This window comes from Podarcis liolepis (genome assembly GCF_965112155.1).
Source record: "Podarcis liolepis genome assembly, chromosome: 13".
NCBI lineage: Eukaryota > Metazoa > Chordata > Lepidosauria > Squamata > Lacertidae > Podarcis > Podarcis liolepis.
In genome coordinates, this window is record NC_139573.1 from 13079856 (window position 1) to 13106911 (window position 27056).

The 27056-nt window shown below is 44.8% G+C and overlaps 1 protein-coding gene across 1 annotated transcript; it reads right to left on the minus strand.

Annotated features, from left to right (window-relative positions):
- Positions 1 to 13079: 13079 nt before the first annotated feature.
- LOC310691401 (olfactory receptor 4N2-like) lies at positions 13080 to 25461 on the minus strand. The gene is made up of 3 exons (XM_083471177.1): positions 24754 to 25461; positions 17826 to 17987; positions 13080 to 14199 (listed from the first exon to the last, which is right to left on the minus strand). The coding sequence occupies exons 1-3, from the start codon at positions 25423 to 25425 to the stop codon at positions 13759 to 13761; spliced, it is 1275 nt and encodes a 424-aa protein (XP_083327303.1). The 5' UTR covers positions 25426 to 25461; the 3' UTR covers positions 13080 to 13758.
- Between the last annotated feature and the right edge of the window lie 1595 nt (positions 25462 to 27056).

Below are 27056 nucleotides of genomic sequence, written 5' to 3' on the forward strand. Positions count from 1 at the left end.
TGGCCAGCCTGTCGCTGAATACCAGTAACCAGGAATCACAGGTGAGGAGAGTGCTGCTGCGCTCAGGTCCCGCTTCCCACAGGTATCTGATTGGCCAGAAGATGCTGGACTAGATGGGGCTTGGGCCTGATCCAGCAGGCCTCACATGCAGATTCTGCTGCATATGTAGATCACATCTTCCCTATGACGACCTGAGAAATATATTGTCCCAGGCCATAAGGCACCATAATAATGCATTGCTTCTGAAGATCTGAGAGCATAGTACAATCGATAAAACAGTAAAAAGGGGCCGCTGAGGGAACGGTCTGAGGGGATGCGATGCCGCCGATGCGTTAACACTTAGAGGATCCACAGGCTGGTAAGTACCAGAGGCTGATGGGAAACCACTTTGAGGTTCCTGGAGGAAGCGCTAATAAATAAGTCTTTAAAAAGCAAAGCAAAACAGCCAGGAACAAGGACCAAAGGAAAATGCAAAGCAGTTCAGTCTAAGCCAGAGGTTTTCAACCTTTTTGAGTCCATAGCTCTGTTGACAAACTACATTCTTCCTGAGGCTCCCCTGTGGGGAAGCTTGCATTGAGCCTCAGGAGCCCAGTTATGTCACCCCTTGCCTGCAGAACCAGCAGCCCCTCACCCCTTTCCCAACATTTATTTGATGAAAATAGGGACGTCCCATTCCATGATGATAATTTTCCTATTTATAATCTCACACATCTTATTGGGCTGCCCCAGCCACTCTGGGCAGCTTCCAACATATTTAAAAAAACAAGAAAGCATTAAACATAAAAACCCCTTCCCTATACCTTGGGTTACAGACGCTTCAGGTTACAGACGCGTCAGGTTACAGACTCCGCTAACCCAAAAATAGTACCTCGGGTTAAGAACTTTGCTTCTGGATGAGAAGAGAAATCGCGCAGCGGCAGCAGCAGCAGGAGGCTCCATTAGCTAAAGTGGTACCTCAGGTTAAGAACAGTTTCAGGTTAAGAACAGACCTCCAGAACAAATTAAGTTCTTAACCCGAGGTACCACTGTACAGGATTGCCTGCAGATGGCTCGGGGTTTGGATAACTCTCTACCCTCCAACATTTCTCCAATGAAAATAGGGACATCCTAAGGAAAAGTGGGACATTCCGGGATCAAATCAGAAACCGGAACAGCTTCTCTAAATCAGGGGTGTCCCTGGAAAATAGGGACACTTGGAGGGTCTGCAATACCCTCCCTTGTTACTGATACTTCTTCTGTCATAGCGAGCTCAGGTGGTGAGTGACGACTGAAATACATGGCACCAAACCATGGTTCACACAGTAACTGTTGCTCCCTCTGTCATAGCAAACTCAGGTGGCGACTGCCGATCAAATTGGAGCATTCTCTGGAATGAGAGATTGATTGCTAAGGAATTGTAACTCTGTGAGGGGAATAGAGGACTTCCTAACAACTTTCAGCGCCCTCAGCAAACTATAGATCCCAGGATTCTTTGGGGGAAGAAGCCATGACCGATTAAAGTGGGTTGATGCTGCTTTAAATGTGCAGTGCAGATGGGGCCTAAGGTCCCATTTGTCTTTCATATCACCTGCTACCAGATTATGGGGTGTTCAGTCTCAGACACTTGAGATCCAACCCTGGAATTTAATTATTTCGTAAAATTTATACACTGCAAAAAATAAAAAAAACTCAAAACAGTAAAAATCAAGAAAAATGTACTATTTTAAAAGATACAGAAATTAAAATACAAAAGAAAGGATTAAAATTGCCCCAGCTTTCTAAGCATCTCTGTAGGCTTGTCTAAACAGGAATGCTTTTAGCAGGTGCTGAAATGACTTAGGCAGAGGATTAGAGGGGAAGTTCATCAAGCCTGCAGGTGCCACCAAACTGGGGTGGAATAATAGTAGTAGTAGTAATGATAATGATGATGATGATGATGATGATGATGATAATAATAATAATAATAGGAAAATGACTGTAGGTCAGTGACAGAGCTCATGCTTTGCCAGGTTCTATACTTGGACTGTTTCCAGGTACGGTTGAGAAATACTTCCTGCCTGAAACCCTGGAGATCAGTCATTATGTATCCAGCATACTCATACTCAGAACAGGCCCATTAAAATAAATGGACATGAGTAACTCAGGCTCATTAATTGTCATGTTAACGCCCCTGTTAGATATGCTCCTGGGTTCCCGTGACAGAAATAGGATTTGAGATGACCCAGACAGCACTAGGAGCTGGGACAAAAGCAAAACACACACACACCCTGAATTTCAGCAGAGATAAATATGAATTTCTGCATTTAGTCAGGAAGAACTGGAGGCACAGAGTACAGGACTGGTGAAATCTGACTTGGCAGCCTTGCACGTGAACAGGACCTGAGGAGCTTTAGCAGACCACAAGCTCAAGCAACGTGACTCAGCTGTGCGATGCGTTTGCAAAAAACAAAAACAAAAAAGAGGCCAGTGCAGTTCTAGGATGCATCAGCGGAAGTATCTGGCCCACAAGAAGTAATGGGGCTGACCAATCCTGCTTTGGTCAGACCTCTCACTGCGTCTAGATGTGGGCACCGTCATTTAAGAAGGATGTTAGCAAACTGGAACGTGTTAAATCGTGAGTTGGGTATGTTCAGTCAGATGAAGAGATGAATTAGTGCAGCGTTGTTCAACTCTGGGTCCCCTGATGTTGTTGGACTACAAATCCCATCACCCAAGGCAGCTTTGCCCAATGGTCAGGGAGAATGGGAGTTGTTGTAGTCCAACAACATATATGACTAGAGGTTGGGGAAGCACTGATTTTGAAACAATTTGATAACCGCCTTCAAATAGTTGAAGGGCTGACAGATAGATGATGGAGGAAAAGTGTTTTCTGTGGTTCTGCAGAAACATAATAATAATAATATTTATATGCCACCCATCTGACAGGGTTTTCCCAGCCACTCTGGGCAGCAGGAGGTGGTACCAACTTGAATAAAATATTGTGGGGGCCCAAGGTAAGCCCCACCCCATGTAAATGATCACATGACATTTGTGCACACACACCATTTGAATCAACTTTTTGGGGCCCCCACAGCCCCTAGGAGTTGGCTCCTATGCTGGGCAGCTTCCAACAATTATGAAACCACATTAAAAACTTCCCTATACAGGGCTGCCTTCAGGTGTCTTCTAAAAGTCAGATAGTTGTTTATTTCCTTGACATCTGATGGGAGGGCATTCCACAGGGCGGGTGCCACTACCGAGAAGGCCCTCTGCCTGGTTTCCCTGTAACCACACAATGAGGGACCCACCAGAAGGCCCCTGGAGCTGGATCTCAGTGTCTGGGCTGGACAATGGGGGTGGAGTTCAAATTTCAATAAAGGAGGTTTCAATTAAACCTAAGAAAGAGCTTCCAGAAGATCCCGAGAGGAAGCAGCAGTACTCTGAGTCAGACCAGCTCGGTATTGTCAACACCACCCACACCAAACTTTGAAAGCACATTGAGTGTACTTTTAAAGCACATAGACCCCACCACCACCAAAAGACTCCTGGGAATTGTAGTATGTTAAAGGTGCTGGGAACTGTAGTTCCAACCATAGTTCCTAGGACTCTTCTTGTGGGGAGAGCGATGTGCTTTCAATGTATAGTATGGATGCTGTCCAACAATGAAACAGCAGCTACAGATCATGGATGCTGGAGCAGCAGATGTCCTGCACTGGGGGGTGGGCTGGACTAGAGGACCTTTGAGGTTGCTTCCCATGCTATGATCCTGTGAAAGCATCTCTTCTTCTTTCTTTGGCGATCACTCGTAGCTGAGTAAGATTGTGTTTCATAAACACGGTTTTAGCAATGAGTCCGTAAGTGACTGTGGAGGCCAATTCTGGATCCACACATCCTTCCACAGTGGGGAGTTGATCACAGTGTGGATTTGCCAAGCGTGCCTTCCTCTTAGCACATTTCTCAGGTTCACCTGTCCTCCCAAGTGATGTGTAAAATTTTTCGGAGACACCGTTGATGGAATCTTTCAAGGAGTTGGAAAAGGCGTTTATAAGTGGTCCATGTTTCACAAGCATACAGTAAGGTTGGTAGTACAATAGTCTTGTAAACAAGCATTTTGGTTTCCCTGTAAATGTCCCTGTCCTCAAACACGCTGCACTTCAATAGGGAGAAAGCTGCACTCGCAGAGCTCAGGCAATGGTGGATTTCGACATCACTGTCGGCCCTTGTGGAAATATAACTGCGCAGGTAGGAGAAGTGATTGATATTTTCTAACGTTACAACATTGAGTTGGATTTGTGGTGCTGCAGAGGGGTTATTTTGTACTTGTTGGTGCAGCACTTTGGGTTTTTGAATGTTGAGCGATAGGTCAAGCTACTAGTGAGATATGGTGACTTTGCAAAGCTTTTAACTGCGTATGCCACAAGCGCCCATGATACCTCGCCGGAATGGTCTTCCACAGCCTTCGTCATCTTGCTGGCTGCCAAATGTTGAGGCTGGATTCCCCCCAGAAACATAATAGAAACTGTGCTGTGTGGTACTTTGGAGAGGTCAATGGCAGAGAAGCCAGGAATCCCAGCCTGCCTCATTCCTCACTGAAGCCACATTCCTTGCCTAGTCACAGGGTTCAGTATCATAAATAAAAGCTCCTTCCCTCAACTCAGCTTCCACAATACTCTGTCCCCAGAGGCTCAAGGGACATAAGCGTGTCCTATTTTTTTTTTTAGAAAAGCAATGTACGGCACGTGCAACACACCATCCCACAGACATAAATTGCCGGTAATTTAAAAACTAGTGTCCAACTAATAGCCTCGATCTGTCAGATGTCTTCCCTCAAACAGGAAATGCAGCTTTCTAAACAAATGCTGTACAGAGAACCTGAAAACATAAGGGGGAAATTCTGACAACGTGGAGCGCTTAGCATAAAAGCAAGGGCTCTCTGTGCATGCTCAGAGGGTCTGTTTGTTATTGGGGTTCTTGACAGGTTCCAAGCCTAAGTTTTGGGCTTGGAAACAAAAACCAAGGGAGGAGGAATGGCAGGGCAGGAAAATGACTCCACAGTTGGACTTTGGCCCCTACTGACCAGCCCTACCGGTTTTTCCTGCTGGGTGATATCCAGGACTAAGGTGGAAGTCATCCTTATCTTCAACCCTTCACGTCACCTGGTTTATCCCAGTAAGATTCACTGTCGTGGAAACATATATTGCCAGTGGGTAAACCGAGGTAATTGGCTTTAATTGCGCAACCTGAATCGCTCTTGAAAATGGCGACAGTCTGGAAGCACCTTTGGACTCAGGCTGACATCTCCCCCTCAGCTATAGTCCTAGGCTGCTTACTCGCCCCCCAACCAAACCTACCTCTCAGGGTTGTTGTGAAGACGGAATGCGAATGGAGGAAACCCTAATCACTTTGGAGGAAGGTTTGGATAAAATAAAGTAAGCAAATAGATAAGGATGGGGGTGGCCACTGGTGCCTGGGTTCCCTCATACTAAACAAAACCAAAAACCACCCTTATCCATTGCGCCACACTTGGATGGATAAGGATTCTTTAGTTGTGATTCCTGGATTGCAACGGGTTGGGCTAGATGACCTTTGGGGAACCCCCTTCAACTCTATGGTTTCATGACTTGTGGATTAACAAACTACAGTTCCCGGGATTCTTAGCTGGGGGGGCGGATGTGCTTTAACTGCATAGTGTGCTTTGCAGCCTCTCTCTCTGGAAGGCATCTGAGAGTATAACCAGCCACAAGAGAAGATGTCAGCAGTGTCATATTTATTCCTGGCTCTGGGCCTCAGAAGAATCCCGGGCCTGGCTGGGAGAAATCCAGTCTCCTGGTTTTCCTCTCCACCTGTCCTTCTTTGACCCCCACCAGATCTATCTTTGGCTTTGCTGGGTTCTCTGATAAACAGAGTGCTGGGACTGGGGACTGCTTGCAACCCGGGGCTGAGGTGAGCACGATCACCCCAGAGGCTTGGGTTACAGCCGAGGGAATCACCTTGGGTGCCCTCAGGCAGAGGCTGAAGCTAGGGAAACCTGGAAGAATACCCGTTCTGTGCATTTGGCACGAATCTATCTATGTCTTTCAAAATCCAGGCAGTTCTGACAGCCACCCAGAAATGTTTTGGGTGCTTTGAGTGGTGGAAGTTGCCCCATAAGGGTGAGTGGCAGACAGCCCCACCAACCTCAGCCACCAGTCCCTGTTGGCCCGCCTTCTTCCTTAAAACCAATCAGGAGGTGGCTCTGCCCGCCATTGGTATGGGCTGCATCTACATACTTCTGGTCTCCCTACCAATCCTAACAGGCACCACCAACCACAAGTGGTTTCGTGGAAGGGGTGTGGACTTCCAATTATTATTAACCATTATAACAAAGTTGTCCCTCCATGCTCAGAAGCAGTGTACAGTAGAATGTTAGTTGCTGAGGACACATGAGTTTTCTGAAGACACCTGCCTGGGTACTATTGGAAATAGCATGGCAGACTTGAGAGGCCTCTGGACTGAGCCAGCAAACTGAGCCTTGTTCCACAAATTTACGGTTTCACCAGGAATGAAATTGCCAGGGGTTGGAGTAGATGACCATTTGGGTCCTTTCCAACGCTACAATTCTATGATTTTTTTTTTAAAGTATATTTATTAAATGTTCAAAAATTATACAACAAAGACAAAAAACAAACAAACAAAAATACAAAAAATAACAACATGTATAATTTCATTCACTTATTTTCTTTTAACTTATTTCTCGGACCTCCTCATACCTCCCCTTTTTGTATTCCAATTCAAATTATTCATTCAGCAAATCCCCACCCTTAATTTTCACTTAATTCTACACCTTTCTTTCTTTTTGTTTCCCCCCAATTATCTTAATCATTTCAGCTGATAACCACTTAAATTCTTTCCAACATCAATTTAACATTCACTAATTTTATAATATTTCCCAAGATAGTCCTTAAATTTCTTCCAATCTTCTTCCGCCGTCTCTCTTCCCTGGTTTCGGATTCTGCCGGTCATTTCTGCCAGTCCCATGTAGTCTATCACCTTCATCTGCCATTCTTCCAAGGTGGGTAGATCTTGTGTCCAATTCTATGATTTTACACAGTGTTTTTTTCTGTGGGGTACGCAGGGGTACACATACCCCTAAACATTTTGTGAATCTTTGTACTTTTGTCCATTTACAGTATTTATTTCCCCCCAATTAGAACTATAAAATGGTGATTTTCTTGAGTCAAAATGAGAGTACCCCTAAACATATATATCTATAGATAGATGATGATGATGATAGATAGATAGATAGATAGATAGATAGATAGATAGATAGATTTTACATATATGTATGTTGGTGAGGCAGATGATGCATTTCAGTGTAGCAATATTGCAGATCTTTCTAATATCACGCTTCAGAAGATCTTCAGCAATTGCACTCATATCTGTCCCCATATACTTCTGCTGTTTAGGAGTTCTAGAATCATAGCATCATAGAATTGTAGTGTTGGAAGGGATCCCAAGGGTCATGTAGTCCAACCCCCTGCAATGCAAGACTCTCAATTGCAGCATCCATGACAGATGTCCATCTGAACTCTGCTTAAAACCTCCAAGGAAGGAGATTACACAACGTCCCGAGGGAGTCTGCTCCACTGCCGAACAGCTCTTACTGTCAGAAAGTTCTTCTTGATGTTGAGTCGGAATCACCTTTCTTGGAACTTGAAGGCATTGGCTCAGCTCCTACCCACCGGGAGGAGGAGGAAAAAAGCTTGCTCCATCTTCCATGTAACAGCCCTGCAGATACAGTGGTGCCCCGCAAGACGAATGCCTCGCAAGACGGAAAACTCGCTAGACAAAAGAGTTTTCCGTTTTGGAGGTGCTTCGCAAAACGAATTTCCTATGGGCTTGCTTCGCAAGAAGACAATGTCTTGCGAGTTCCTGCTGGTTTTTTCCCCTCCCCCCCTTTTTCTAAGCCGCTAAGCCGCTTATCAGCTGATCCAATCAGCAGATAAGCCGCTAAAAGCCGCTAATAGCGCTAATCCGCTAATCCGTCAATGGGCTTGCTTCGCAAGACGAAAAAAACGCTAGACGAAGAGAATCACAGAACGGATTCTTTTCGTCTTGCGAGGCACCACTGTATTTGTCATTGGCATGCAGACAAACTCTTAAAAATCTTAGGTGGCTTGCGAAAATGATTCCCCCCCCCCTCCCAGGAGAGGTGAACTCTCGCTGGGAACACCAGAATGCAATGCAGGGGCTCATAATGCCAGTCAGTTTTAGAGAGGTGTTGTAATGATGGCTTAGAATGAAGTGCAGCACATCTCAAGCGCATCAAAGCTCCTATTGTCTCTTCCAACAGCCTATTTTCACAAAAGGCCTTAAAATTGTATCACAGTGGTACCTTGGGTTAACAACTTAATTCGTTCTGGAGGTCCATTCTTAACCTGAAACTGTTCTTAACCTGAGGTACCACTTTTGCTAATGGGGCCTCCCCGCTGCCGCCGCACCAATTTCTGTTCTCATCCTGAAGCAAAGTTCTAACCAAGGTACTATTTCTGGGTTAGCGGAGTCTGTAACCTGAAGCGTCTGGTAACCTGAAGCGTCTGTAACCGGAGGTACCACTGTATATATGTTCGGAAATGGTTTGCCCGTTTTGTTGCAAGATATTGTCACTAAACTCGACACAAGAGTCCCTCAGGTTCCGCCATTTTGAAGTAGGGTGTCAGACTGAAACAAAACTCTGACTCTGCCTGTTTTCTGGCCTAGGTCCAGCTGCCTCTTGAGATCTTGTCACCAACTTTGGCATGACAGTCCTTTGGTTGGAGTTCTCCACCGGCGTTTGGACACCGGGTGTTATTTTGATTTAAGATGTCAGGGGGAAAATACATAACTTTGGCGTGACTTCACCCCCCTTTTTGGCACCAGTTTAGCCACCCCTCGAGATAACATTGCCATCGGTTCCCAACATTGGGGTGGGTGTCTTCATTGATGTTTGGAAGACAGGCACCATTTTGTTTTTGTTTTTTTAATAAAAATTTTATTGGGTTTTCACAATTTATATAAACACACACAATACACAATACAGACATACAAACACAAAAATAAACATGTATAATTTCAAATCCTTTTTTTCTTGAAACTTATTTCACCGACCTCCCCATACCTCCCCTTTCTGCATTCCAATTCCAAAATTTATTTGAGCAAATCCTCCCCCTTAGTTTTATCTTATTGTTTCCTTTTCTTTTCTTGTACTTGATCATTACAGCTGTAATCCACTTACTTTCTATAACCATAACATTTTAGCACTCATTAATTTTACAGGCACCATTTTGAATCAAGATGGCAGTCCATAATGTGACTCTGGTGTGATGTCGCCCAGTTTTTGGTGGCACACAAATTACACTATCCATTTAAAAAAAATCCATGTTTTTTTTTCTTTTCTAAAAATACTTGGGCAGTGCCAGGCACTCTCCACTAATTTATATATAGATAAATCACAATGTTAGTAGCCTGAATAAAATAAACATGCATGTTAATGCATAAATGGGGAGGGGTAGCTCATAAGCCTAGCCAAGGGGGGAGCAGTTGCCCCCCCCCATGAAGTAGAACAATAGAAATACTTAACTAACTGACCAATCACGTCGGTTATGCCCCCCTAACAAAAGTCCGGCCCCTCCCCAACAGAAATCCTGGCTATTCCCATGGTGGAGCTGTGTGTGTGTGTTTGTGAACAAGGAAAGTTTTCTGAACATTCAGCATGCAATGTTAATGTCCAAAAGTCTGGGTTTTGCTGCCCTCTGGTGTCCATAATATGCCATTGCTGCTTATGTCTCCCCCCCCCCCCCCGCTACTGTTGCTGTTTTTACCATAATGGTTGCTAACGTATCTTTTTATACCAACTGCAAATCGATCCCTGCACCTTTGAAATATTGCAGGGATCAAGATCAATTTGTGTCGAGACTGTTTCGAATCCCGGAGTCTTTCTGTTGGCTTCCGTTTTGCTTCAAAGCAGAAATTTGGCAATGTCAAATTCGATAAATTCCTGTTTCACAACCTCCTTATCCCAAGCAACACCACCACCTCTCCATTTCTTTTCTTTTTCTTTCCCCGCTAAGGTTTCTGCTCAGAAATCAACAGAACATGAGTCCCAATAGGGCAAGTGGACTTGAAAGAAAGTTTCCGTCTGTCTTTGTTAGATAGTCCTTAGGACTGGAATGTTAAGTGCAAAGATATTCTTGCTCAGTATTTGGTCTCATTTTTAAAATAAAAAATATTATTGATTTTTCACAAAAAAACTTTACAGATTTTAGCGTGGACAATAAATTGCTTTATCCATTGACTTCCCATCCCCCCTTCCATGGTTTCCATATTTACCCTTAAATGCTGTATATTTCACATATATCCAATCATAGCTGTCAACTTTTCCCTTTTTTTTGCGAGGAATCCAATTCGGAATAAGGGAATTTCCCTTAAAAAAAGGAAATGTTGACAGCTATATATCCAATACATCCATGTTAACCTATTGATCTTTATAATTAACTCTGTTAATATTCCAAGTCCTGCTCGTGTTTTCATCTCGCAATGGTAAAAAGTCTCCATTAAAAGTCTCCAGTCCTCAAGGAACTTTTCATCATTTTGGTCTCTAATCCTGCCAGTTCTGCATACCCCATTGTTTTCAAAAGCCAATCTTCCTTTGTTGGAACCTCTCCTACCCTCCAACATTTTGAACCGGAGGTGAGGAACCTGAGGCATGAGTATTGAATATGGCCCTCCAGCCCTCTCCATCTGGCCTTCAGAACTCTCCCTAGGCCAAATGCCTCACTGCTCTTCCCAACTTTGCACCCTGAATGGTTCTCCCTAGCTGTTATGTGTCCTTGGACTCCCAAAAATGCTTTTTGCCTGCTTGGAAGGAAGATTGGGACTGCTGTTTGCGCCATTTAGGGTAGGCAAATCTATCAATTTCATTTTTTCATTTTTCCATCTTAAGTTCATTTCTTCTTATTTCCACATCAGTTTGCCATGGTTTGTTTTTCCCCCTTAACATCCTCCTCATGAAAATGCACAATTTTTTTCCTGAATATACCCATTTTTAAATGATTTTTTTCTCAAACATACATACACTTTCTTCGTGATCTAATGCATTTTGGTATGCTATTTTCACTCACAAAGGCATTTCTAAGCACATCCTAATGCATGGGTAGGCAAACTAAGGCCCGGGGCCCGAATCCGGCCCAATCGCCTTCTAAATCTGGCCCACGGATGGTCCGGGAATCAGAATATGAATGTAAAATGAGTGTGTCCTTTTATTTAAAATGCATCTCTGGGTTATTTGTGGGGCCTGCCTGGTGAGTAGAATGTGTGCCTTTATTTAAAATGCATCTCTGGGTTATTTGTGGGGCATAGGAATTCGTTCACCCCCCCCCTTCAAAATATAGTCTGGCCCCCCACAAGGTCTGACGGACAGTGGACTGGCCCCCTGCTGAAAATGTTTGCTGACCCCTGCCCTAATATATACATTTCTGAGCTCATCAGAAGTGTCCTCTAAAACTGGGAGAAGTGGGTGGCTTTCTTTCCTTTCAAAGGTTTCGCTTTGCATATCGCTTTGGCAACTGTGGATTAGATAGGCCTGCTTTTAAATGCTAACTGAACCTCAGGCCTCTCCCATTCCTAGTCCCCATCATCAGCTGCTCTCTAGCTGGTAATTTGCCCCTGACTGCAGGGCTCTGGGCTTTATACCTGAGCTCCAGCCCCTACCTGTAGCATGATGCTTGTTATTCCTCCAAAAAGATGCTGGCAGCAACAAAGGGGGAATGCTAGGGACTGGCAGTTATGTCCTGCCCTCTTTCCCAAACTCCCAGGTGCTATGGGAGCTCCTCCTGTCTGCTATCTCCGTACTCCACTTCCTGGGATGTGTTTTGCATCATGTCATTGATGCAATAATATTGCACAAGTGATAGAAGGCTGTCCTTCTACAACAATTCTGCTTTATTAGTTGTTCTGCGATGCTTCTACAGTGTAACCACTGGAGGGCACTGTTGTTCTACAGCGCAATGTAACTGGGACAAGAACACCCCCTCTCAATATTAAATTTGTTTCATAAAATCCACAGACGGCTTGATTGTTGTTAAAACTCCTCAAAACGGTTTAGAAAGAAAATAAAACAATAGAAATATAAGCAACAACAACCCTTTAAAGCTTTCAAAAGACAAAATCAGCAGTAAACGAAAAATGGATTAAAACATACTACATGTCTGGGTAAAGGTAAAGGGACCCCTGACCATTAGGTCCAGTCGTGGCCGACTCTGGGGTTGCAGTGCTCATCTCGCTTTATTGGCCGAGGGAGTCGGCGTACCACCTCCGGGTCATGTGGTCAGCATGACTAAGCTGCTTCTGGTGAACCAGAGCAGCACACGGAAATGCACTTTGACGTGCTTTCGAACTGCTAGGTTGGCAGGAGCTGGGACTGAGCAATGGGAGCTCACCCCGTCACAGGGATTCGAACTGCCGTCCGTCCGATCATCAAGTCCTAGGCTATGTGGTTTAACCCACAGCGCCACCCGCATCCCTACATGTCTGGGTAGGCTTGTCTAAACAACAGTGTTTCTAACAAGGGCTGAACTGAGTACAGTGAAGGCACCTACTTGATGTCAACAGGCAGGGAGTTCCACAGTGTAGGTGGTGCCACACTGAAAGATTGATTTCTTATGAATGCAGAATGGGTATTAAGGAGTACCCGGAAAAGTGCCAGTTCTGCAGATCAGTGTGTGTGTGGGAAATCCTCATGAAAATTCACCAGCATTTCGGTGCTAATTTCTCCCAATAAACACACTTCGGTATGTAGTTTTGACTAAAGAACACATTTTTGCGAGCAAAGTTTCCTAACAATGAATTTTTGTGTGTCGTTTTCATTAGTGCATTCATTAGTAGGCATTCTTTACCCTAGTGTATGCATTTTTGCAAGCCCTGGTCTGTCAGAGAACTGCATTGGGAAAGTTCAGAGAAGTGTGAATTTCAAAGGATGGCTGTGTTTCGGTTACCTTATTGCTTCTGAAGGTGTAAATCTGGTAGATTCACTTTTATTTATTTATATTTTTTCATATAGTCTTATTTGGCTTTACAAGTTCATTCACACAAATAAAATTCTTGCAAATTTTAAAATTAGAACAAGATTCTTCCAAATCTTAGGACTTCTCTCCTCCTTTCCGTGGGTTCTTTAAATACCTTTGTCAACTGCATATGATAAACTCATCCAAATTACATTCCTCCATTATATCCGAAGTCTTTGTGAGATTGCAAGTGTTATTTAAAGCCTGTCAAAGAGTTCAAGTGTTTACAGTGCTCTTTTAGATACAGTCTATATCCATCCCATTCTCTATTGAAGTTTTGATCCTCCCAATTTCTGATTTTCCCGGTCAGTCTTGCCATCTTTGAATAGTCTAGTATTTTCATCTGCCAGTCCGCTTTCGTACGTATCTTATCATTTTTCCAAATCTGGGCAAGCAGCATCCTTGCAGCTGTACATAAGCAGTCTTTTCAATTCCTTCAGTATCTCTGCACCTACAATTCCTAACAAAAAGGCTTCTGGTTTTTTTTTAACAAAAGTTATTCTAAACATTTTTTAAAGTTCATTATATATCATTTCCCAGAATTCCTTTATCGTTTTGCAATTCCACCACATATGATAGAAAGTGCCCTGGAAGGTTCACTTTTAAATGTGAACTGAATTGAGTTCCTTCCCCATCCCTACATGCACATGACTGGCCCTGACAATGCAGCGAAAAGCAGAGAGTTAATACAGGTGACGGATCATGCTCTGCTCCTGCCATGTCACTTCCCACCCCAGACCTTGGTTTTGGTGACCATCTTCCATATGGCAACCTTGATTTCGTTGTTCCTCAGGGTGTAGATCATGGGGTTCATTAAGGGGAAGACCACGGTGTGGAAGATGGCGACCAACTTGTCGAGAGCGAAGGCCTGGAAGGGGCGGCAGTACATGTAGATTGCGGGAGCGAACATGATGAAGACGATGATGATGTGGGTGACGCACGTGGAGGCTGTCTTGCCCTTCCCTTTGGTGGAGCTGGACCTCACCTTGGACAGAAGGGCTCCGTAGGAGATGAGGAGGAGAATGAAACATATCAAAGTGGCCAAACCACTGTTGAAGAACATGACAAACTCCAGGTTGTATGTGTCGGTGCAGGCCAGCTTGATGATCTGGTTGATGTCACAGAAGAAGTTGTCCAGCTTGTTTGGGCCACAGAAGGGGAGCTGGATGATGGGAATGAACTGGATCAGGGAATGCATTAAGCCAAGGAGCCACACGGTTGCAACCAGTCCCCAGCAGACAGCTTTGCTCACCACATTGCCATAACGCAGAGGGTGGCAGATGGCCACGTACCGGTCAAAGGCCATGCCAATGAGGAGGAGGAATTCGGCCGCCCCCAGCCAGTGGAGGAAGAAGATCTGGGACATGCAGCCCCAATATGAGATGGCTTTCCGCTGGGAGTACAGGTCAGACAACATCTTGGGCGGGGTGACTGAGCAGTAGCAGAGGTCTAGGAAGGCCAGGTTGCCCAGGAAGAAGAACATGGGGGAGCTGAGGCGGGGGTTGCTCAAGATAGTCACGATGATGAGGATGTTCACAGGCAAGATGAGGGTGTCAAAGAAGAGGAAGAGGACAAAGAGAAAGAGCTGGACCTCCCTTCTCTGAGAGAGACCCAGCAGCACAAACTCCTTCACCATCGTGGTGCGGTTGTCCCGCTCCATCCTCTTGGGGTTGCCTCCTGCAACAAACACTCACACACATCCTCACACTGGAAGGACTGCAAGCTCTGCACGAATCACCAACATGAAACAGCTTTTAAAACCTGGATCTGCTAGAGAGGACAAGGTGCAGGCTTTAGGGATTTACCATATTTTGAATTTAACTAAAACAGGGGTGGAAAGCCTCAGGCTTGGGGACTGAATGTGGCCCCAAGGCCTCGCTATCTGGCCCTTGGAATTCTCTGCTGGTTGACTGGTCTTGAAACAGTAGACCAGGCTCCCCCAACATGGTGGTCTCCATATGTTCTTGGACAACAGCTCCCATTTTCCCTCACAATGGACCATACTGACTGGGGATGATGGGAGCTAGGGTCCAATGACATGTTGAGCAGTTATGGCTGGTCCATCAGGCTGAATGGGGCATTGACCTACCAACCTTAGTCGGCTTTCAGCCAGCCCTCACCTGCTTTCTTTCTTACCTACAGCCAACTAAGTAGATGGACATGGCTGTCTTGGCTTCTTCCTCTTCAGTCTCAGGACCCATCATTTAAAGCAGTATTATACCACTTAAGTATATATTTAAAGCAATATCAAACCACTTTAAACAGCCATGACTCCCGTACCCCAATATCCTGAGAACTGTGGTTTGTTAAAGGAGCTGAGAGTTTATCCCCTTTCCCCTCACACAGCTACAGTACAATTCTCAGAGTGGTTTAACAATCAATCCCTCTTCCCAGACACCTAGAGCTTTTCCTCCTTTCAGCTAAGAACAAGTGTATTGCCTGCCAGGTTTGTTTGACAACAGACAACAGTGGGACAAAAAAAGAGGGGAGAATGAGTCATAGATTTGTTAATGGAATCTATTGTAAGATTGGAGGGCTTGAGAGGAGAGGTTCAATGGGCTCAATGGACTGCTTAAAGTTGGTCAAACATAGAATCATAGAACTGTAGAGTTGGAAGAGACACCAAGGCATAGCTGTCAATTTCCCCCCTTTTTAAAGGGAAATTCCTTTATTCCAAATAGGATTCCCCGCAAGAAAAGGGAAAAGTTGACAGCTATGCACCAAGGGCCATCCTGGCAATACAGGAATCTTGCCCACAGTTGCCACTGAAGCATGTTGGTCAGGCATATCCATTTGTGATGTAAACTGCAGGCAATGTATTAATGTGGGAACTAAATTGTTAAGCAATTGTATCTCGATGCAGGATTATTTTTTGGGGGGAGTGTTCTGAAAAGAACAAGCAGAGAAGGGAGAAGACCCTGCGCCCAGCTCAAGATGGGGGTGGATATGTGTTTGCAAATGAAATGAGCAGAACAGAGTGCATTTGTATGAGAGAGAAAGGCACAGAGAGCTGACCTTGGGTTCTGAAAGCATCTCAGGGGCTTGGCTGTAGCTCTAGAGATCTGATGTGGGAGCCATGTGAAAAGTACTTAGGTTCTATGGGCAACTTGTACGTCTGTAAATATTTACCAAATGCCCACAAACCTGCAGTAACCTCCTTCCAAAGGGAAGCAAACCCAGGTTAAGTGCAGCACCCTGAGAACATTTCACCATCCAGAGATACGCTTCCCATGCAGAAAGTCTCAGAATTCAATCCCCAGCATATTTAAGGAATGTAAAGTAGTAAGTGGTGTGAAGGACCCCTTGTTGGAAGCCAAGAGTCACTGCCTACCAGAACAGACATTACTTGGCCAGATGGATAAATGGTCTCACTATAAGACAGCTTCATTTATTCCTGTTCGAATGAGCTCCAAACACTGAGCTACAGCATGCACAGTAGACCATTGCAGGAGCAACGTGCTGACAACCTCCATTTGCAAGAGTTGCAATTGAAATAACAGAATCATAGAATTGGAAGGGACCCCAAGGATAATCTAATCCAACCCCCTGCAATGCAAGAATATGTAGCTGTCTCACACAGGGATTGAACTAGCAACCTTGGCATTATCAGCCGTTTGCTCAAACCAACTGAGCTGTCTGGGCATATAGCGCACTCTTCCTATGTCTGATGTACTTCTAGCAAAGAGGGGAGATTGTTTTGCCCTCTGTTCATTGTGTGATGGATGAACATAAGATGAGTCCTGCTGGATCAGGCAAGTAGTACATCTAGCCCAGCACCCTGTTCTCACAGGGCTCAAGCAGATGTCTAAGGGAAGACCTGAGCACAGCAACACCCCCCCCCCTTCTGTGGTTTCCATCATCCATCGACTGGTATTCAGTCTTCAACAGTGGAAGTAGAACATAGCCATCAGGGTTAGGAGTCACTGATAGCCTTATCCTCCCATAGATAGATGGATGAATGAATGAATGAATGAATGAATAAATAAATAAAAAAATAGCTTATGACCTTCTCATGGGTATCTGGGAAAAGAAAAGAAGCCAGGGCTTTTGCATCTTTAACAGTTGTCTAGGAGAGAGAATTTCAGCAGGTATAGCAGGAATGAGAAGCTGAAATTCTCATTACCGGCGGAAGAATGGCAAATGAAATTAATGGACTATGAAGAATTAGACAAATTAACAGGAAGGATTTGAAACCTGCGGGACCAGAGATTCTTAGAAGACTGGAGTTAATATCTGAGCTATTTGAAAAGCAATTGTAATAAGCAGATTACGCTAGTAGGACTGCAAGAAGTTCTGTAAGGAGGATTATATAAAATATTGCAAGGAAGACTGTGAAGAGAGTTATTAGTTAATGGCAATTAAAAGTAACAGAGAAATTAAGAAATGCAGAATAAGTGATAAAGAACAGAAAAAAATATTGTATAAGATAAGAAGTTATGTTAAAGGACTGTTGGAAATGATACGTTAAATATATATATAAAGAGAAGCTGAAATTCTCTGTTCTATGACCTATTAGAGCAGGAGGAGCCCCATCCTGAATTTTCACCCGGTTTCCTGAACCAGACCTAGACTTGCTTTCCACAAGGCTGCTGTGTCATAGTCTTGGCCCTTTCAAAATAGTTTAAAGCTCAAACAATCTTAGGTTCAAATAAGACACAGGTAGACACTGGAGGCATGGTTGGTTAGCAGAATAGGATGTGAAGAGAGAGAGAGAGAGAGAGAGAGAGAGAGAGAGAGAGAGAGAATCAATGAAGGAAAGGCAGAAGAGGAGCATCAGGAATGACTTACCATGCAGGATCTTGGTGCGACAAGAGATGCCCTTAGTTGGCCACAGGTCTTTACACCTCCCAATACTAAATCAGCTCCTGCCCCATGAGAATCCCTTATATGGGAGAACGGATCTGCTACATGTTTAGACCTGGAAGGAAGCCCAACTTGGAGTTCAGGGAGCTTGTTAAAAAGAAAAAGAAAAAAAGATAGTGGCTGGGTTTGCAAGTGATGGCAGCATCCCCCAGGATGGGAAGGTGGGAGATGAATCAAGAATGAATCCAGATTGGAATGCGACTTCACTTCCGCAGCAGTGTACAATGTTATAGGATTGGAGGGTCAGTCTGGGTGACATTTGTGGTTCCCTTTCAGTCTTACGATCATGTAGCTGTGAGGTTTAGAAGCTAGTGAAAGGACACATTGAATTAGGGCACGTGTTACAGCATTAATGACCATGCCAATCTGCCTGGTTGCTAAGCAATAGCTCCACCCATCTCACTCTTGTACAAAAGTTGAATTCATATTTATTCCTTTGCCCACTTTTGCTTCTGGCTCTGCCCACCACTAGTGTGTGGCCCCCAGAAGGTTGCACAGAAGCTAATGTGGCCCTCAGCCTGAGAAAGATTGTCCACCTAGCCTTATGCTTTGGCAAACCCACTTTTTCAAACTCCATCACTAATTACTTTCTTTCATTTCATACCCAAAAATCTGTGTTTGCCCATCAGCTTCCACATGGCTTGTTTGATCTCCATGTTCCTCAGTGTGTAGATCATGGGATTCATTAGGGGGAAGACTACAGTGTGGAAAATGGCCACCACCTTGTCGAAGGGATAGTCCTGGAAGGGACAGCAGTAGAGGTAGATGATGAACATGATGAAGATGAAGATGATGTGGTGATGCAGATGGAGGCAGCTTTGCTCTTCTCTTGGTCAGATCCTATCCTCACCTTGACCAGAAGGGCTCCATAGGAGATGAGGAGAAGGATAAAAGTTGGCCAGACCACTGTTGAAGAACATGATGAACTCCAGGATGTGGGAACCTGTGCAGGCCAACCTGACAATCTGGTTAATGTCACAGAAGAAGTTGTCTAGCTCATTGGGGCCACAAAGCGGGAGTGGCATGATAAGGATAATTTGGATGACGGAGTGCACAAATGCTAGACACCATGATGCTAGGGCCGAAATGCAGTAGACTGCTCTGGCGACTAGACTGGTGTAGTGCAGCAGGTGACAACAGGCCACATAGCAGCCAATGGCCATGGCAATGATAAGGAAGAACTCGGACCCACCAAGAAAATGTAGGAAGAAGATCTGGGCCATGAAATCCTTGTAGGAGATCGTCTTGTAGTAGGAGAAGAAATCAGCAAGCATCCTGTCTAAAACTCTGGAGAGCCACAGCCAATCAGTGTGGAAAATATTGAACTAGATCAGGCACCCCCAAACTTGGCCCTCCAGATATTCTGGGACTACAACTCCCACCACCCCTAGCTAATAGGACCAGTGGTCAGGGATGATGGGAACTGTAGTCCCAAAACATCTGGAGGGCTGAGTTTGCGGATGCCTGAACTAGATGAACCAATGACTCAGTAGAACATAGTTTCCTATGCACCCATGTAAAGAAAGAAAAGCTTAAGATATTATGTCTGTTAACATTGGCTTGAAGGACCTGCCACAAAATGCCACAGCACAGACTTCTGTTATTTAGGGGGCATCAAATCATCAAAAAATGAAACGGGAGCAAATTATAGGGAGCTTTGTCCTGTGGTGAATGATGATCATTGAGAAAATAATATTTTTACACCCCCCCATCATGAACCAGCCTCATGGCCACAACCCAGTGTAGGAAGTATCACAGAAACTTGAGGCATCCCAAGAGTGGTTACCCAGTCTCCAGGAGGCTCTGTTCATATGCCGTCACCCCCTTTCTGAAAGTGTTAGAGAGCAAATAATGCCTATTCTGCCCATGAAACTATAAAGAAAGCCCTACCAGATCTGACCAAAGCTCCACCTAGTGCAGTACCCTCTTTTCACAGTCATCAACAAGATGTTCATGGGAACCAATAAGCAGGACCTGACTCACTCCCTTCCTATTGGCTTCAGCAACTGCCTCTGACAGTGGAGGGAGTGCATAGCCTTTGTGGCTTTGGGCCATTCCTGGTTGCATCTATGAATGTGTCTAATCCTCTTCTAAATCCATTCCAGGTGGCAACCATCACTATATCTTGTAAGAGCCAAGTTCATAGTTTAACTATGAGCTGTGTAAAGAGGAGCTCTGTCCTGGATCTTCCAACATTTCTCCTCATTGGATAGCCCTGCATTCTTCTCTTGTGAGAAAGGGAGACAATATTATTCCTATCTGCTTTCTCCACACTGTACATAACCTTCTACACCCCTGTCACCCCATCCCTTGCCCTTCATCTTAGCTTATGAACTGAAAAGTCCCCAATGTTTTAACCACATGTGAGTTGCTCCAATCCTTGGTTGCCCTTTCCTGAACCTCCAAATCAAGGATAATGGAAAAGTCTAGGTTGAAACCAGCTACTCTTACGTTGCAAGGGGGACTTCAGATGCTCAACAAGAAGGACAATAAATGAAGAGGGAAAGCATTGAATGACAAAAATAAAATAAAAATAACTCACAGTTTCCTGCTTTGTTGAGAAAAGGAAGACCTGCGGCCTGTCAGATGCTGTGTTTTTCATGTGCCGCAACCCTAAAATCCCATCTGGCCTAATAAGGAGAATTGATGATGATGGGACTTGTTCAGAGCTTACTCTGGAATCAAGCCCAGTCCAGCAACCAGGGAACTTGTTAAAAAGTTAGTAGCTGAAGTTTGCATGTGATGGAGCTGTATCCTGGGGGGAAGATGGGGGAATATAGGAGAGTGAATGAAAGATGCACTTCATTTAGTTTTGTCCTTCCCAGTGGTATGTTGCTTGGCTTACCTGCTCAAGAAAAAGTTTATGTGACATGCATCCATGCCCTTGAAAATTGTACATGATTTAAATTAATATGTTACAAACCAGAAAGGGAAGTTGGGGGAAGTTGTTGGGGTGGGGGTAGGGAATTTATTCTGTGATTATATTATAAGATGTAAATTTGCTAAAGATGAAAAAATCCAATAAAAACTATTTTTTTAAAAGGGGAAAAAAGAAAATTGTACATGATTAATAATAATAATAATTCATTACTTATACCCCGTTAATCTGGCCAAGCCTCCCCAGCCACTCTGGGCGGCTTCCAACAGGATATTAAAAACATAATAAAACATCAAACATTAAACAGTTCCCTAAACAGGGCTGACTTCAGATGTCTTCTAAAAGTCAGATAGTTGTTTATTTCCTTGACATCTGGTGGGAGTGGGTTCCTCAGGGTGGGTGCCACTATTGAGAAGGCCCTTTGCCTGGTTCCCTGTTTGACCCCTTGTTTTTACTGCAGTAGCCAGCAAACCAGGGCATGTGTGTGTTTGTGGAGAACATCATGCTTGGGGACCAAATGCAACTCCATCTGTCCCTTGAAACTCTCCTCAGGCCACACCTCCTTTTCCCAGGCCACATCCCTCACCCCCCAACCGGTGGATTTTGCTTGGCTGGAATGTGGCCATGAACTCTGCTAATGCCTCATGCTTGTCGGGTTGAGGGATGGAGAAGGGTGTATGTAGAAACGGGTCTACTCTACAAATGTGAAATTTCCATTCACTGCTCTGCCTGCTTTTGCCACAGGTCCACCACTAGTCCTTGGAAGATTTGCTAGATGCAAATGTGGTTCCAGGGCCAAAATAAATTCCCCCATCCCTGCACCTGACCCACTGACTTCTTTGTAGCTATGGTACTTTTGGGTACCTTTCTTTTAGATGGGTACTGTCAGGGAACTGCCATCGGCTCAGAGGCGAGGAATAGAAGGGCAGTTGTGTTACAGGGAGCCTCTGAAAATCTTGTGAAGCAGTTTCTCTTCTGGGGAGGAGGAAAGTCCTACCTCTAGTGGGGAAGAGATGCAAGGACCAGAGGATGCTTGTGGGAGCCTTAACACAGCTCCTGGGCAAGGCGGACAGGAGGGAAACATGCCCTTGCCATCGCCCATCCTGCGTAGTAGCTTAAGGCGCAAAGAGGGAAGTAGAAGGTTGGGGGTAATGAAACTCTTATGTTGGGGGAGGTCCAAGAAAAGACCACTCCCGGATTCTGTTAGCGCTTGAGCCAGACCTGAGCTTTGCGGCTCTTCACTAAATAGTTTGCGCCAAAATAAAAACCTGTAAAACACAGGTTTTGAGTCCTGCCTGGTTACTCTCGAGCAACTGCAACAGCCATCTGACAGGTATTAGGTGCATTGCAAGCAGCAATTGACATTCCGGCTGATTTTCTTGCAATGTCTCCCTGGACTCAGTTACATTAATAAAGATACAGCAATTTGAATGCGCTATAAACATACAACACCAGATGGCGCCAGAGAACAGGAAATTTTAAAACACAGTTTTTCATAGAGATTTCTTTCTTTTTTATAATGATCTAATCTCTGACTTATTTATAGCGCTTTTTTCCCTGTGTCTAGATCCATCCCCTGTTAATTATTCATTTGTCGCACACTTTTTCAGTGCCTGAAGAATACTGAAAGTCTAGAGCTAATGCAATACTTTCTTGACTGCAATTCATGCCAAATGTGATTGTGAAAATCTCCTGCATTTCTGGAACCCAGGGCAGCTGATGTTCTATGCTGCTTCCTGCTTCCTGCTTCCCCATCTGCAGGCTCTTTACTGTAGTTCACCATCACTCTTTTTTTTTTTTTTTTTTTACATACTGTGGCCTGGATGATTGGATGTGTTGAGTACTGCAACATTTATTCATTTTAAAGGTATATAGCTTCATCCTTCATTGGTGCCAATACTGTGGCAAGTTGCAACACAAAACCTCATTGATAAAACAGTAAACTGAGGGTTGTCACTCCTTTTAGGTCCCATGGGCACATTTGGAGTTCTGGTCAACTGCTGTGAAATTATATTTCTGGTATAATTTATATTAGTTTTACAGTTATATGCTGCACTGCTGCATGGTCTGCCAGCCACCTGGAACTGTGCTTAGCCACAAGTCCCTATGCACTATGTATGCATTGGATGAAGTAATCAATGTCTGTATTCTGATTTCTTTTTAAAAGCTCATTCTGCTTTAAAGGCTTTGGAGTGGGCAACAACACTTAAAACTGAGCCGAACCAGACAGAAAAAAACCCTAAAGCATTATTTTTAATGTCAAAATACTGTAACATGAACCCTAAATTTTAATTTACACCATACTAGCTCAAATGCTAGCTATGAAGGACCAACCTGACCAAGAAAGGCTTTGGGTGTTTCAGAAACAAAATGATCCTGCTCAAACATTTGGTGAGTTTCCAGTGGAAGAGTGTTTCCTGGTTTTGGAGAGGTCACTGGAACACCATTGTGTGGACATGGGGTAGTAGCCAACATTAAACATACTCAGAGTAAACCTATTGAATATAAGTGGCATATCTAACTTTGGGTCCATTAATTCCAATGGGTCCACTCTGATAATGAAGTCATAGGAAGCTACCCTATAGTTGTGTGTTTGAATGAGAGTGAAGATCCTAGATGACCTGTTTATTGAGTATTTGTCCTGATTGGCTATCACAACGTTTATGTGGAAGTCAGACCATGTTTGACCTTTATGAAGCTTCTCCTTTGATTTGTTTGTGGGGAGGTTATGAAGGCAGTGAGCATCCATCCTGAATTCTTTCTGATGTTTGTGCCTTTCCATTTATCATTCATTTATCACACTTTTCAGTGCATTTCCCTAAATGCAAAAACCTGTTGTCCCCCTCCCCCCAGTGGTGGATTTGTTGCATTAAAGGTAAAGGTACCCCTGCCCGTACGAGCCAGCCGTGTCCGACTCTAGGGTTGTGCACCCATCTCACTTAAGAGGCCGGGGGCCAGCGCTGTCCGGAGACACTTCCGGGTCACATGGCCAGCGTGACAAAGCTGCTCTGGCGAGCCAGCGCCAGCGCAGCACACAGAAACGCCGTTTACCTTCCCGCTATAAAGCGGTACCTATTTATCTACTTGCACTTAGGGGTGCTTTCGAACTGCTAGGTGGGCAGGAGCTGGGACCAAAAGATGGGAGCTCACCCCACCGCGGGGATTCGAACCGCCGACCATACGATCGGCAAGTCCTAGGCACTGAGGTTTCACCCACAGTGCCACCCGCGTCCCCCTTTGTTGCATTAGACCCCACCATTAAACCAATCCACTTTAATGGAGAAAATCCAAATTCCTGACTTGAATTCCCTCCCACAAAACACTGACAGTCTGAAGGTGACCTCAGCCCCTGGTTTCTCAGTTCAAGAGCCTCCAGTACAAGAACAAATGATAGCAAAGACACTCAACTGATGCTCTGTCAGTGACATCAGGTCTCAGCAGCTATGTTCTCATCCCAAGCTCCTCAATATCAGTTGCTGGATTTGGGGGCTGAAGAAGAGCAGATGGAAAGTGCTGCTCTCTTGACCAAACAGAGGTAAAAGCCTAATCTCTTAGAGCAGAGATGGAAAGCTTTCAGCCTTCCAGATGCTGTCATACTAACATCCCATCAGCCATGACAATTGGACATGCTGTTGAGGTTAATGGGAAGTGGAGTCCAACAACATCTGGAGTGTCACAGGTTTCCGATACCTGTCCTAGAATTTATATGAGTCCTGGTCAAACCAGAGGGCCATTTTTGCGTAACAGTCTCCTTATGGCATGCTTAATCTCCTTGTTCCTCAGCGTGTAGATGATGGGGTTCATCAAGGGGAAGACCACAGTGTGGAAAACAGCCACCACCTTGTCAAAAGAAAACTCCCGGAAAGGGTGACCGTAGATGTAGATGGCAGGACCAAACATGACAATGACAATGATGATGTGGGTGATGCATGTGGAAGTAGCTTTGTTCTTCCCCTCAACAGAACCCGTTCTCACCTTGAACAGCAGGATCACATAGGAGATGAGGAGGAGGATGAAACAAATGATGGTGGAGACACCACTGTTGACAAACATGAAGAACTCCAGGGCATAGGTGTCTGCGCAAGCCAACTTGACGACCTGAGTGATGTCACAGAAGAAGTTGTCAAGTTCATTGGGGCCACAGAAAGGGAGTGGGACAATGAGGAGAACTTGGATGATGGAGTGGACAAAACCTAGGCACCAGGATCCCACCACCATGGCACTGCAGACTGGCCTGCTTACTATGGTGGCATAATGCAATGGGTGGCAAATGGCCACATAGCGGTCAATGGCCATGGCAATGAGAAGGAAGATCTCTGACCCTCCCAGCAAGTGGAGGAAGAAGATCTGGGCCATGCAAGCCTTGTAGGAGATGGCCTTGCGGCTGGAGAAGAAATCGGCAAGCATCTTGGGAGGGGTGACGGAGCAGTAGCAGATGTCCAGAAATGCCAGGTTGGCCAAGAAGAAGTACATGGGGGACCCCAATCGGGTGTCGCTGCGGATGGTCATGATGATGAGGATGTTTCCTGGCAGGATCAGACAGTAGAAGAGAAGGAAGAGGAAGAACAGGAAGAGCTGGGCCCCTCGTGCCTGGGAGAGACCCAGCAGAACGAACTCTTTCACCATGGAATGATTCCCTTGCAGCATCCTTCCAGAAGCCTATAACATTAGGGCATAGAGACAGTGGTCAGAGAAAATACTTTCCTCCTTCTTTCTTGACACTAGAACTTGTGGAACTCCAAGTTACAAAGCAATGGGGGTGAGGAGGCAATTTGCTGTGGAGAAGGGATGGGTGGGAGCTTTGCCCCTCATAACTTGTTGCTTACATTCCTACATCCCTTCTTCACAACAATTTCCTGCCAAAGCAGGGTTCCGGAGTCATATCTGCAGCATTGTGGGGAAAGATTGGGCATGGCAGAACGGTAGGGTGGGCATGGTGCAATCAGGTTGCAGCTTTTCTCTGCAAAACACCTCTCATGCTAAGAGGATGTGCTCAGGGAACGATTGGTTCTATTACCGGTAATTATGAAACGACAGCCTGAGCATCCCTCTGTATGCACCACATTCTGTGCTAAACACGTCATTTACAAAGCCAGTGCTGATCTTATGACATGTAAGAACATAAGAAGAGCTCTGCTACATCAGGGCAATGGAACATCTGGTCCAACAGCATCTTGTCTGCACAGGGACCAGCCAGATGCAGCAACTCTCCCTACTTGTGATTCCCATCAACCTGTACTTAGAGGCATCTGACCATCATGGCTTGTAGCCACTGCTACCCTTATCCTCCGTGAAATATGCTATTTGTCATCTAAAGCTGTCCAAGTTGGGGACCACCGCTTTATCTTGTGGAAGCAAATGTTAGGCTATGAGCCGTGTAAAGAAAGCAGTTTGCTTTGTCCATCCGACATCTCCCAATGTTTCACTTCCTTGGACGGTCCTGGGTTCTAAAACTGGGAGAATTGGGAAGGGAACAAAGGAAAAACTTTTCATAAAGAAGAGATTTAAAACAGGTATGCTTCTCGGTTCAGGACAGGGAAGAAATTTGTTCCATTTTTTGTTTAAAGGTGAACCTCCCTAATCAGCATTCTCCAAAACAACATGAGATCTGAAATATAGCCACCCTCTGAAATGTGTACAAAAAAGCACATGCTAGGTTAAACTGTGTAGAATTTTTTTTTAGGGCTTATCCATTCCTCTGCATTTTCCCAAGCACAGTCCATGCTTTAAAGCTCTGTGTTTAAGCACTCTTTTCTTTTGCTCTGGAGTTTTCCCTGTGAAAATCCCTTCTTTAACGCTGAATTGGAGCAAATGGCAATGTACAGGAAATCCGAATTGCATTTGTTGCACTTCAGCTTTAAAGAGTGGGTTTTCATGGGGAAAGTTCTGTGGTGAAAAAAGGAGTGCCCAGATGTGGAGCTTTAAAGTGTGGACTTGGAAAGTGCAGGGCAAAAGGTAAGGGTGAATAAGCCCTTAGTGAAAACTATGTACAGCAGTGGTTCCCAGTTAGGGGTCCAGGGACCCCTGGGGGGTCTGCGGCCTCATCCTTTGTCTCCCCTCAACTAAATACAGTGGTACCTCAGTTGTCAAACATAATCCGTTCCGGAAGACCGTTTGACTTCTGAAACGTTTGACAAGCGAGGGCGGTCGACAACTCCCATTTAGAAAATTGAGAAAAATGCCCTGGAAGCTGTTCGGCTTCTGAGGCGCATTCAAAAACGGAAGCATTTACTTCCTGCTTGTTGGCATTTGAAAGCTGAATCGTTCAGCTTCTGAAG

Bases quoted from the DNA above. Each gene is read 5' to 3' on its own strand.
- LOC310691401 (XM_083471177.1), bottom strand. From the start codon at position 25,425: ATGCTGCAAGGGAATCATTCCATGGTGAAAGAGTTCGTTCTGCTGGGT. The intron at 17,988-24,753 runs GTGAGAACGGGT...CTTTTTAACAAG, and splicing joins ATGTGATCCTGCTGTTCAAG to CTCCCTGAACTCCAAGTTGG. The intron at 14,200-17,825 runs GTAAGTCATTCC...CCCATCATCCAG, and splicing joins TCGCACCAAGATCCTGCATG to CTCCCCTTCTGTGGCCCAAA.